Here is a 13,677-nt window from a genome sequence, read left to right as displayed (position 1 = left end):
TTTCCCACCCATTTCCCTCCCTCACTTCTGCCCTCACCCCTTCCCCTCCCTCTCAGAACCGCGACAGGGTTCTCCTTGTCCTCACTTTCCACCCCATCAGCCTCCACATCCAAAGGATCGTCCTCCGCCATTTTCGCCACCTCCAGCGTGAGGCCAGCACCAAACCCATCTTCCCCTCCCGTCCCCTTTCAGCATTCCGAAGGGATCGTTCCCTCCACGACACCCCGGTTCACTCCTCCATCACCCCCGACACCTGGTCCACTTACCACGACACCATGCCGTGCAATCGCAGGAGGTGTAACACCTGCCCTTTTACCTCCTCTCTCCTCACCATCCAAGGCCCCAAACACTCCTTTCAGGTGAAGCAGCGATTTACTTGTACTTCTTTCAATGTAGTATACTGTATCTGCTTTGGGACGAGGGAGCAGTACCACAGGACATGCACGATGCCAATATCATCACCCTCTGTAAGAACAAGGGTGACCGCGGTGACTGCAACAACTACCGTGGAATCTCCCTGCATAGCATAGTGGGGAAAGTCTTCGCTCGAGTCGTTTTAAACAGGCTCCAGAAGCTGGCTGAGCGTGTCTACCCTGAGGCACAGTGTGGCTTTCGAGCAGAGAGATCCACCATTGACATGCTGTTCTCCCTTCGCCAGCTACAGGAGAAATGCCACGAACAACAGATGCCCCTCTACGTTGCGTTCATAGATCTCACCAAAGCCTTTGAACTCGTCAGCAGACGTGGTCTCTTCAAACTACTAGCAAAGATCGGATGTCCACCAAAGCTACTAAGTATCATCACCACTAAGGGCGGCACAGTGGCGCAGTGGTTAGCACCGCAGCCTCACAGCTCCAGGGACCCGGGTTCGATTCCGGGTACTGCCTGTGTGGAGTTTGCAAGTTCTCCCTGTGTCTGCGTGGGTTTTCTCCGGGTGCTCCGGTTTCCTCCCACAAGCCAAAAGACTTGCAGGTTGATAGGTAAATTGGCCATTATAAATTGTCACTAGTATAGGTAGGTGGTAGGGAAATATAGGGACAGGTGGGGATGTTTGTTGGGAATATGGGATTAGTGTAGGATTAGTATAAAATGGGTGGTTGATGTTCGGCACAGACTCGGTGGGCCGAAGGGCCTGTTTCAGTGCTGTATCTCTAATCTAAAAACCTCATTCCATGACAATATGAACAAAGCACAAAGATCAAAGAACAGTACAGCACAGGAACAGGCCATTTGGCCCTCCAAGCCTGCGCCGATCTTGATGCCTGCCTAAACTAAAACCTTCTGCACTTCCGGGGACCGTATCCCTCGATTCCGATCCCCGTCATGTATTTGTCAAGATGCCTCTTAAACGTCGCTATCGTACCTGCTCCCACCACCTCCCCCGGCAGCAAGTTCCAGGCACTCACCACCCTCTGTGTAGTGTGACAACCAGAATTGCACACAATATTCTAAGTGTGGCCGAACTAAAGTTCTGTACAGCTGCAGCATGACTTGCCAATTTTTATACTCTATGCCCCGACCGATGAAGGCAAGCATGCCGTATGCCTTCTTGACTACCTTATCCACCTGCGTTGCCACTTTCAGTGACCTGTGGACCTGTACGCCCAGATCTCTCTGCCAGTCAATACTCCTAAGGGTTCTGCCATTTACTGTATACTTCCCACCTGCATTAGACCTTCCAAAATGCATTACCTCACATTTGTCCGGATTAAACTCCATCTGCCATTTCTCCGCCCAAGTCTCCAACTGATCTATATCCTGCTGTATCTTCTGACAATCCTCATCACTATCCGCAACTCCACCAACCTTTGTGTCATCCGCAAACTTACTAATCAGACCAGCTACATTTTCCTCCAAATCATTTATATATACTACAAACAGCAAAGGTCCCAGCACTGATCCCTGCGGAACACCACTAGTCACATCCCTCCATTCAGAAAAGCACCCTTCCACTGCTACGCTCTGTCTTCTATGACCGAGCCAGTTCTGTATCCATCTTGCCAGCTCCCCTCTGATCCCGTGTGACTTCACCTTTTGTACCAGTCTGCCATGAGGGACCTTGTCAAAGGCTTTACTGAAGTCCATATAGATAACATCCACTGCCCTTCCTTCATCAATCATCTTTGTCACTTCCTCAAAAAACTCAATCAAGTTAGTGAGACACGACCTCCCCTTCACAAAACCATGCTGCCTCTCACTAATAAGTTTGATTTTTTCCAAATGGGAGTAAATCCTGTCCTGAAGAATCCTCTCTAATAATTTCCCTACCACTGACGTAAGGCTCACCGGCCTATAATTTCCTGGATTAACCTTGCTACCCTTTTTAAACAAAGGAACAACATTGGCTATTCTCCAGTCCTCTGGGACCTCACCTGTAGCCAATGAGGATGCAAAGATTTCTGTCAAGGCCCCAGCAATTTCTTCCCTTGCCTCCCTCAGTATTCTGGGGTAGATCCCATCAGGCCCTGGGGACTTATCTACCTTAATGCTTTGCAAGACACCCAACACCTCCTCCTTTTAGATAATGAGATGACTGAGACTATCTGCACTCCCTTCCCTCGGCTCATCATCCACCAAGTCCTTCTCTTTGGTGTTTACTGATGCAAAGTACTCATTTAGTACCTCGCCCATTTCCTCTGGCTCCACACATAGATTCCCTTCTCTGTCCTTGAGTGGGCCAACCCTTTCCCTGGTTACCCTCTTGCTCTTTATATACGTATAAAAAGCCTTGGGATTTTCCTTAATCCTGTTTGCCAATGACTTTTCATGACCCCTTTTAGCCCTCCTGACTCCTTGCTTAAGTTCCTTCCTACTGTCTTTATATTCCTCAAGGGCTTCGTCTGTTCCCAGCCTTCCAGCCCTTACGAATGCTTCCTTTTTCTTTTTGACGAGGCTCACAATATCCCGCATTATCCAAGGTTCCCGAAACTTGCCAGCCTTATCCTCCTTCCTCACAGGAACGTGCTGGTCCTGGATTCTAATCAACTGACGTTTGAAAGACTCCCACATGTCAGATGTTGATTTACCCTCAAACAGCCGCCCCCAATCTAAATTCTTCAGTTTCTGCCTGTTATAATTAGCCTTCCCCCAATTTAGCACCTTCACCCGAGGACTACTCTTATCCTTATCCACAAGTACACAAAGGCACAATTCAGCATAGCGGCGCCTCATCAGACCCCTTTCCTATCCTGAGTGGCGTGAAACAGGGCTGTGTTCTCGCACCCACAATGTTTGGGATCTTCTTCTCCCTGCTGCTCTCACATGTGTTCAGGTCTTCAGAAGAAGGAATTTTCCTCCACACAAGATCAGTGGGCAGGTTGTTCAACCTTGCCCGTCCAAGAGCGAAGACCAAAGTACGGAAAGTCCTCATCAGAGAACTCCTCTTTGCTGACGATGCTGTATTAACATCCCACACAGAAGAGTGTCTGCAGAGAATCATCGACAGGATTGCGGCTGCCTGCAACAAATTTGGCCTAACCATCAGCTTCAAGAAAACGAACATCATGGGACAGGACGTCAGAAATGCTCCATCCATCAATATCGGCGACCACGCTCTGGAAGTGGTTCAAGAGTTCACCTACCTAGGCTCAACTATCACCAGTAACCTGTCTCTTGATGCAGAAATCAACAAGCGCATGGGAAAGGCTTCCACTGCTATGTCCATACTGGCCAAGAGAGTGTGGGAAAATGGCGCACTGACACGGAACATAAAAGTCTGAGTGTATCAAGCCTGTGTCCTCAGTACCTTGCTCTATGGCAGCAAGGCCTGGACAACATATGTCAGCCAAGAGCGACGCCTCAATTCATTCCATCTTCGCTGCCTCCGGAGAATCCTTAGCATCAGGTGGCAGGACCGTATCTCCAACACAGAAGTCCTCGAGGCGGCCAACATCCCAAGCATATACACCCTACTGAGCCAGCGGCGCTTGAGATGGCTTGGCCATGTGAGCTGCATGGAAAATGGCAGGATCCCCAAGGACACATTGTACAGCGAGCTCGTCACTGTTATCAGACCCACCGGCCGTCCATGCCTCCGCTTTAAAGACGTCTGCAAATGCGACATGAAGTCCTGTGACATTGATCACAAGTCGTGGGAGTCAGTTGCCAGCGTTCGCCAGAGCTGGCGGGCCGCCATAAAGGCGGGGCTAAAGTGTGGCGAGTTGAAGAGACTTAGCAGTTGGCAGGAAAAAAGACAGAAGCGCAAGGGGAGAGCCAACTGTGTAACAGCCCCGACAAACAAATTTTATCTGCAGCACCTGTGGAAGAGTCTGTCACTCTAGAATTGGCCTTAAAAGCCACTCCAGGTGCTGCTTCACAAACCACTGACCACCTCCAGGTGCTTACCCATTGTCTCTCGAGACGAGGAGGCCAAAGAAGATTTGCTGCTCACAATGCGGTCTCGTCTACACTGGGGAGACCGAACGCAGATTGGGTGACTGCTTTACGGAACAGCTCCACTCAGTCCACTAGCAAGACCCCGAGCTTCCAGTTGCTTGCCATTTTAATTCACCGCCCCCCCCACATTTCTATCCTTGACCTGCTGCGGTATTCCAGTGAACATCAATACAAGCTCGAGGAGCAGCACCTGATCTTTCGAATAGACACTCTGCAGCCTGCCGGACTGAACATAGAGTTCAATAACTTCAGAGCATGACTGGCCTTTCTTTTATTTTCTCTTAATTTATTTCTTAACATGTGCCTGTCTTAATACTTGTTTTCATGTTTGTGCTTTTGGACAGAGCTGTTCATTACTCTGCCATTAACACTCTCTCTGGACCAATGTTTTGTCTTTTAATACAACCATTACCATTCCCTTTAACTTTGTTCCATGATATCTTTGTCATTTACTCTCTCCTGCCCTCTGCCCGATCACACACCTTCCCCTTTTGTTCTTCTTTCCCTCCTCCCCCTTTCCACTTGCTCACAGCCGATTACATTTCTAACCTTTGCCAGTTCTGATGACAGGTCACAGACCTTCTCTCTACACACACCAGCTGCCAGACCTGCTGTGTATTTCCAGGACTTTCTGTTTTTATTTCAGATCTCCAGCATCTGCAGTATTTCACATAGAAACATAGAAAATAGGAGCAGGAGTAGGCCATTCGGCCCTTCGAGCCTGCTCCGCCATTCATTATGATCATGGCTGATCATCCAACTCAGTAACCTGTTCCCGCTTTCGCCCCATACCCTTTGATCCCTTTCGACCCAAGAGTTATATCGAACTCCTTCTTGAAAACATACAATGCTTTGGCCTCAACTGCTTTCTGTGGTAGCGAATTCCACAGGCTCACCACTCTCCGGGTGAAGAAATTTCTCCTCATCTCACCCCTGAAAGGTTTACCCCGTATCTTTAGACTATGACCCCTGGTTCTGTTCTCCCCCACCATCGGGAACATCCTTCCTGCATCTACCCTGTCAAGTCCTGTTAGAATTTTATAGGTTTCTATGAGAACCACCCCCCCCCCCCCTCACTCTTCTGAACTCCAGCAAATATAATCCTAACTGACTCAATCTCTCCTCACGTCAGTCCCACCATCCCGGGAATCAGTCTGGTGAACTTTCGCTGCACTCCCTCTATAGCAAGAACATCTTTCCTCAGATAAGGAGACCAAAACTCCACACAATATTCCAGGTGTGGTCTCACCAAGGCCCTGTATAATTGCAGCAAGACATCCCTGCTCCTGTACTCTCGCTATGAAGGCCAACAAACCATTTGCCTTTTTACCGCCTGTTGCACCTGCATGCTTACCTTCAGCGACTGGTGTACGAGAACACCCAGGTCTCGCTGCATATTCCCCTCTCTCAGTTTATAGCCATTCAGATAATAATCTGCCTTCCTGTTTTTGCTACCAAAGTGGATAACCTCACATTTATCCACATTTGCTGCATTTGCCATGCATTAGCCCACTCACTCAACTTGTCCAAATCACTCTGAAGCCTCTCTGCATCCTCCTCACAACTCACCCTCCCACCTAGTTTTGTGTCATCTGCAAATTTGGAGACATTACATTTAGTTCCCTCATCTAAATCATTAATATATATTGTGAATAGCTGGGGTCCTAGCACCGATCCCTGCGGTACCCCTCTAGTCACTGCCTGCCATTCAGAAAAAGACCCTTTGTTTCCTGTCTGCCAACCAATTTTCTATCCATCGCAATACACTACCCCCAATCCCATGCGCTTTAATTTTACACGCTAATCTCTTATGTGGGACTTTGTCGAAAGCTTCTGAAAGTCCAAATAACCACATCCGCTGGCTCCCCCTCATCAACTCTACTAGTTACATCCTTGAAGAATTCTAGTAGATTTGTCAAGCATGATTTCCCTTTCGTAAATCCATGCTGACTCTGTCTGATTCTACCACTGTTCTCCTAGTGCTCTGCTATAAAATCTTTGATAATGGACTCTAGAATTTTCCCCACTACCCACGTCAGGCTGACTGGTCTATAATTCCCTGCTTTCTCTCTACCTCCCTTTTTAAATAGTGGGGTTACATTAGTTACCCTCCAATCTGTAGGAACTGTTCCAGAGTCTATAGAATCTTGCTTTTATTTGGGGGAATGGGATATTGGGAGGTGGGGAATGGGATATTGAGAGATGGGGAATGGGATATTGGGAGATGGGGAATGGGATATTGGGAGATGGGGAATGGGATATTGCAGAGATAGGACGGGGATTGTAAATCTGATGGGCACTGACTACCTTCCTTGGTTGTGTAGGTGTGTTCCTGGGTCTCGGACTTAGTGGCCTAGTTCCTACACTCCATTTCATGATAGCAGAAGGATTCATCAAAGCTGCAACTGTTGGCCAGATGGGCTGGCTGTTCCTCATGGCAATACTGTACATCCTGGGAGTTGCACTCTACGCTGCTCGCATCCCAGAACGCTTTTTCCCTGGAAAGTGCGACATCTGGGTAGGTACTGTGTCTTCGTGGCTTTAACCGTGTGTTTGGGACAGTGAGGGCTCTGTTTAGTATAAAGAGAACCGTTATTCGATAGTGGGCCTCGTGCATGTTGACCAAGCACTTTGATCACTCTGCTGTCACACAAAGCCAAGGGCACAAAGGGCACGGTGCCCACTTTGATCAATGTGACACTAGTTCCCAGAGCGTCATACAGTGTGACCAGTCCCCCTCGGTATACAGAGTGTGTAACACACCGTGAGGGGAAAGCCCTCCTCTGCCTTTTCATGCCTCCCTCCTCCCCTCCCGGAGCGACTCCCCTGGCCTTTTTCAATCTAAGTTTCAGGAGCTGGACTCCCCGTCTCTTTAAAGACAGGGATTCCGCCTCCAAGAGCTGCCAGCTGACCACAAGGGCTGGCAGCTCAGCAATATCAGGAGCAGTGGGCACTGCCAATACTGCAGAGGCCTCGGACCCGGAACCCAGGCCCTGTGCTGGAGACCAGGAGCTCAGCTAAGTGAGGCGGGCTCGCTGGGGCCAGTCCGGAAGTGGGGGTTGGGGCGGGTGGTCATGCAGACCAGTGAGGGGGGTGGAACAGGGGGGTGGGGAACGAAGGTGGTCCCAGTGGGGGTCCTCCTTGGGCCACAGATTGCCCACCAAGGAGGGAGTGACAGTACAGCGACGGGAGCTCCGCCACCCATCGCGATACTCCATGCCCCCCCCCACCCCCCACCCCCACCACCCGCCTCTGATACCACTTCAAGGAGCCACATTAAATCCTGGAAAGTGTGACTAGTTCTTTTCACTATTGGTGAGTGTGTAACTCACAGTGTGATCAGTCCCTCACACTAGTACAGAGTGTGTAACACGCAGTGTGACCAGTCCCTCACACTATTACTGTGTGTAACACGCAGTGTGACCAGACCCTCTATCTATTACTGAGTGTATAACACGCAGTGTGACCAGTCCCTCTCACTATTACTGAGTGTGTAACACGCAGTGTGACCAGACCCTCTCTCTATTACTGAGTGTGTAACACGCAGTGTGACCAATCCCTCTCACTATTACTGAGTGTGTAACACACAGTGTGACCAGTCCCTCTCACTATTACTGAGTGTGTAACACGCAGTGTGACCAGACCCTCTCTCTATTACTGAGTGTGTAACACGCAGTGTTACCAGTCCCTCACACTATTACTGAGTGTGTAACACGCCGTGTGACCAATCCCGCTCACTATTGCTGACTGTGTAACACAGTGTGACCATTCCCTCTCACTATTACTGAGTGTGTAACACACAGTGTGACCAGCCTCTCTCACTATTGATGACTGTGTAACAGTGTGACCAGTCCCTCTCACTATTGCTGACTGTGTAACACAGTGTGACCAGTCACTCTCACTATTGCTGAGTGTGTAACACAGTGTGACCAGTCAATTTGACTGTTGATGAGTGTGTAACACAGTGTGACCAGTCAATCTGTTGATGAGTGTGTAACACACAGTGTGACCATTCCCTCTCACTATTGCTGAGTGTGTAACACACAGTGTGACCAGTCCTTCCCACTATTGCTGAGTGTGTAACACAGTGTGACCAGTCCCTCTCAATATTACTGAGTGTGTAACACGCAGTGTGACCAGTCCTTCTCACGATTTATGAGTGTGTAACACAGTGTGACCAGACCCTCTCAATATTACTGAGAGTGTAACACGCAGTGCGATCAGTCCTTCTCACCATTGATGAGTGTAACACAGTGTGACCAATCCGTCTCACAATTGATGAGTGTGTAACACATGGTGACCAGTCACTCTGACTATTGTGAGTGTGTAACATACAGTGTGAGCAGTCCCTCTCAATATTGATGAGTATGTAACACAGTGCGACCAGTCACTCTGACTATTGTGAGTGTGTAACACAGTGTGATCAGCCGCTCTCACAATTGCTGAGTGTGTAACACTGAGTGAGCGGCCCCTCTCACTATTGCTGAGTGTGTAACACAGTGTGACCAGTCCCTTTCACGATTGTTGAGTGTAACACACTGTGACCTGTCTCTCTCACTATTGCTGAGTGTGTAACACAGTGCGACCAGTCACTCTGACTATTGTGAGTGTGTAATACAGTGTGACCTGTCTCTCTCACTATTGCTGAATGTGTAACACAGTGTGAGTGGCCCCTCTCACGAGTACAGAGTGTGTAACACAGTTTGAGTGGCCCCTCTGACTAGTACACTGTGTAACACAGTGTGAGTGGCTCCTATCACCAGTACAGTGTGTAACACAGTGTGTGTGGCTCTTCTCACGAGTACAGTGTGTAACACAGTGTGAGTGGTCCCTCTCATTAGTACAGTGTGTGTAACACAGTGTGAGCAGCCGCACTCACTAGTACTGAGTGTGTAACACAGTGTGTGTGGCCCCTCTCACTAGTAAAGTGTGTAACACAGAGTGAGCGGCCCCTCTCACTAATACAGAGTGCGTAACACGTTGTGAGCGGCCCCTCTCACTAGTACAGAGTGTAACACAGTGTGAGTGGCCCCTCTCACTAATACAGAGTGTGTAACACAGTGTGAGCGGCCCCTCTCACTAGTACAGTGTGTAACACAGTGTGAGTGGCCCCTCTCACTAGTACAGTGTGTAACACAGTGTGAGTGGCCCCTCTCACTAGTACAGTGTGTAACACAGTGTGAGCGACCCCTCTCACTAATACAGAGTGCGTAACACGTTGTGAGCGGCCCCTCTCACTAGTACAGTGTGTAACACAGTGTGAGTGGCCCCTCTCACTAGTACAGTGTGTAACACAGTGTGAGCGGCCCCTCTCACTAGTACAGTGTGTAACACAGTGTGAGTGGCCCCTCTCACTGGTACAGTGTGTGTAACACAGTGTGAGTGGCCCCTCTCACTAGTACAGTGTGTAACACAGTGTGAGCGGCCCCTCTCACTAATACAGAGTGCGTAACACGTTGTGAGCGGCCCCTCTCACTAGTACAGTGTGTAACACAGTGTGAGTGGCCCCTCTCACTAGTACAGTGTGTGTAACACAGTGTGAGCGGCCCCTCTCACTAGTACAGTGTGTAACACAGTGTGAGCGGCCCCTCTCACTAGTACAGTGTGTAACACAGTGTGAGTGGCCCCTCTCACTAGTAAAGTGTGTAACACAGTGTGAGCGGCCCCTCTCACTGGTACAGTGTGTGTAACACAGTGTGAGTGGCCCCTCTCACTAGTACAGTGTGTAACACAGTGTGAGTGGCCCCTCTCACTAGTACAGTGTGTAACACAGTGTGAGTGGCCCCTCTCACTAGTACAGTGTGTAACACAGTGTGAGTGGCCCCTCTCACTAGTACAGTGTGTGTAACACAGTGTGAGTGGCCCCTCTCACTGGTACAGTGTGTGTAACACAGTGTGAGTGGCCCCTCTCACTAGTACAGTCTGTGTAACACAGTGTGAGCGACCCCTCTCACTAGTACAGTGTGTGTAACACAGTGTGAGTGGCCCCTCTCACTAGTACAGTGTGTGTAACACAGTGTGAGCGGCCCCTCTCACTAGTACAGTGCGTAACACAGTGTGAGCGGCCCCTCTCACTAGTACAGTGCGTAACACAGTGTGAGCGGCCCCTCTCACTAGTACAGTGCGTAACACAGTGTGAGCGGCCCCTCTCACTAGTACAGTGTGTAACACAGTGTGAGCGGCCCCTCTCACTAGTACAGTGTGTAACACAGTGTGAGCGGCCCCTCTCACTAGTACAGTGTGTAACACAGTGTGAGTGGCCCCTCTCACTAGTAAAGTGTGTAACACAGTGTGAGCGGCCCCTCTCACTGGTACAGTGTGTGTAACACAGTGTGAGTGGCCCCTCTCACTAGTACAGTGTGTAACACAGTGTGAGTGGCCCCTCTCACTAGTACAGTGTGTAACACAGTGTGAGTGGCCCCTCTCACTAGTACAGTGTGTGTAACACAGTGTGAGTGGCCCCTCTCACTGGTACAGTGTGTGTAACACAGTGTGAGTGGCCCCTCTCACTAGTACAGTCTGTGTAACACAGTGTGAGCGACCCCTCTCACTAGTACAGTGTGTGTAACACAGTGTGAGTGGCCCCTCTCACTAGTACAGTGTGTAACACAGTGTGAGTGGCCCCTCTCACTAGTACAGTGTGTAACACAGTGTGAGCGGCCCCTCTCACTAGTACAGTGTGTAACACAGTGTGAGTGGCCCCTCTCACTGGTACAGTGTGTGTAACACAGTGTGAGTGGCCCCTCTCACTAGTACAGTGTGTAACACAGTGTGAGCGGCCCCTCTCACTAATACAGAGTGCGTAACACGTTGTGAGCGGCCCCTCTCACTAGTACAGTGTGTAACACAGTGTGAGTGGCCCCTCTCACTAGTACAGTGTGTAACACAGTGTGAGCGGCCCCTCTCACTAGTACAGTGTGTAACACAGTGTGAGCGGCCCCTCTCACTAGTACAGTGTGTAACACAGTGTGAGTGGCCCCTCTCACTAGTAAAGTGTGTAACACAGTGTGAGCGGCCCCTCTCACTGGTACAGTGTGTGTAACACAGTGTGAGTGGCCCCTCTCACTAGTACAGTGTGTAACACAGTGTGAGTGGCCCCTCTCACTAGTACAGTGTGTAACACAGTGTGAGTGGCCCCTCTCACTAGTACAGTGTGTAACACAGTGTGAGTGGCCCCTCTCACTAGTACAGTGTGTGTAACACAGTGTGAGTGGCCCCTCTCACTGGTACAGTGTGTGTAACACAGTGTGAGTGGCCCCTCTCACTAGTACAGTCTGTGTAACACAGTGTGAGCGACCCCTCTCACTAGTACAGTGTGTGTAACACAGTGTGAGTGGCCCCTCTCACTAGTACAGTGTGTGTAACACAGTGTGAGCGGCCCCTCTCACTAGTACAGTGCGTAACACAGTGTGAGCGGCCCCTCTCACTAGTACAGTGTGTAACACAGTGTGAGCGGCCCCTCTCACTAGTACAGTGTGTAACACAGTGTGAGCGGCCCCTCTCACTAGTACAGTGTGTAACACAGTGTGAGCGGCCCCTCTCACTAGTACAGTGTGTAACACAGTGTGAGTGGCCCCTCTCACTAGTACAGTGTGTGTAACACAGTGTGAGTGGCCCCTCTCACTGGTACAGTGTGTGTAACACAGTGTGAGTGGCCCCTCTCACTAGTACAGTCTGTGTAACACAGTGTGAGCGACCCCTCTCACTAGTACAGTGTGTGTAACACAGTGTGAGTGGCCCCTCTCACTAGTACAGTGTGTGTAACACAGTGTGAGCGGCCCCTCTCACTAGTACAGTGCGTAACACAGTGTGAGCGGCCCCTCTCACTAGTACAGTGCGTAACACAGTGTGAGCGGCCCCTCTCACTAGTACAGTGTGTAACACAGTGTGAGTGGCCCCTCTCACTAGTACAGTGTGTGTAACACAGTGTGAGCGACCCCTCTCACTAGTACAGTGTGTAACACAGTGTGAGTGGCCCCTCTCACTAGTACAGTGTGGAACACAGTGTGAGCGGCCCCTCTCACTAGTACAGTCTGTGTCACGCTCTAATTCTGCTGCGATCTCTTCTCTTTCAGTTCCACTCTCACCAGATTTTCCACGTACTGGTTGTAGCTGCTGCTGTTGTTCACCTACACGGGGTGTCGCAGCTGCAGGCCTTTCGGTCCTCGCTGGGCGGAGGCTGCACCTCGGACATGATGGTGTGACTGGCTATACCGAGTGACACCCGGAAGGAGAGACAGACAGAGAGAGAGAGAGAGAGAAATGCCGTTTGAAAGCAGAAGCCGAATTTGTTCTCTTTTTTTTTATACACGAGTATAATTTTTTTAAACAGAAGCACAAGGCGTGTTTTATTTAAAGAGATCGGTCGAGTTCCATCCCTCATCCAGCCGTGAGAGTGCGTGAGCTTTTACCCTGGGATTGACTATCAAGCCAGGATCAGACGGCCTCTGTGTCTCTTCAGTTACACTGATGGTGTTAAAATCTGCCAGGACTCAGGCCCCTGGGCTGGGACAGATAAGCCTCAGAGGGCCTGGGACTGAGGTAAGGGTCAGCCTCCTGGACTCGGGCTGTCCTGCAGTCTTCATGCCGATGTCTGATCCGGGAGCAGCAGGGCGGAGGGAATGGGATGGGGTTGCTGGTGGATTTGGTCGCTGGCCAGTGCCTGCCAGCTTTTGTTTGTTAATTCCTACGTGGGTTTGAGAAGGAACTCTGAGCCATGTGCGGGGGATGACGGGGGCACTGCCTGTTAGGAACACTCACGGGCAACCTCTCGCCCATCACCACCATCATCCACCGAGCCCTGACCCCTCTGTCCATCCACCGAGCCCTGACCCCTCTGTCCATCCACCCAGCCCTGACCCCTCTGTCCATCCACCGAGCGCTGACCCCTCTGTCCATCCACCGAGCGCTGACCCCTCTGTCCATCCACCCAGCCCTGACCCCTCTGTCCATCCACCGAGCCCTGACCCCTCTGTCCATCCACCCAGCCCTGACCCCTCTGTCCATCCACCCAGCCCTGACCCCTCTGTCCATCCACCGAGCCCTGACCCCTCTGTCCATCCACCCAGCCCTGACCCCTCTGTCCATCCACCCAGCCCTGACCCCACTGTCCACCCACCCAGCCCTGACCCCTCTGTCCATCCACCCAGCCCTGACCCCTCTGTCCATCCACCCAGCCCTGACACCTCTGTCCATCCACCGAGCGCTGACCCCTCTGTCCATCCACCCAGCCCTGACCCCTCTGTCCATCCACCGAGCCCTGACCCCTCTGTCCATCCACCG

The 13,677-nt window shown here is 50.7% G+C and overlaps 1 protein-coding gene across 2 annotated transcripts in view; it reads left to right on the top strand.

Moving 5' to 3' along the window:
• The window catches only part of LOC137366762 (adiponectin receptor protein 1-like), a 34,786-nt gene extending 21,475 nt beyond the window's left edge, over window positions 1–13,311 (top strand). Inside the window, exons 7-8 of one of the 2 annotated variants that reach the window (XM_068028412.1) lie at window positions 6,720–6,917; window positions 12,471–13,311. In XM_068028412.1, coding sequence (XP_067884513.1) covers window positions 6,720–6,917; window positions 12,471–12,616 — 344 coding nt within the window. In that variant the 3' untranslated portion in view covers window positions 12,617–13,311. The remainder of the gene's footprint in view (window positions 1–6,719; window positions 6,918–12,470) is intronic. The other variant, XM_068028413.1, reaches the window with a different exon arrangement.
• The last annotated feature ends 366 nt before the right edge of the window (window positions 13,312–13,677 follow it).

This window comes from Heterodontus francisci, unplaced genomic scaffold, assembly GCF_036365525.1.
Source record: "Heterodontus francisci isolate sHetFra1 unplaced genomic scaffold, sHetFra1.hap1 HAP1_SCAFFOLD_800, whole genome shotgun sequence".
Classification (NCBI taxonomy): Eukaryota; Metazoa; Chordata; class Chondrichthyes; order Heterodontiformes; family Heterodontidae; genus Heterodontus; species Heterodontus francisci.
Note: the sequence above shows the minus strand (reverse complement) of the source record. Positions and strands in the feature narration are given on the sequence as shown.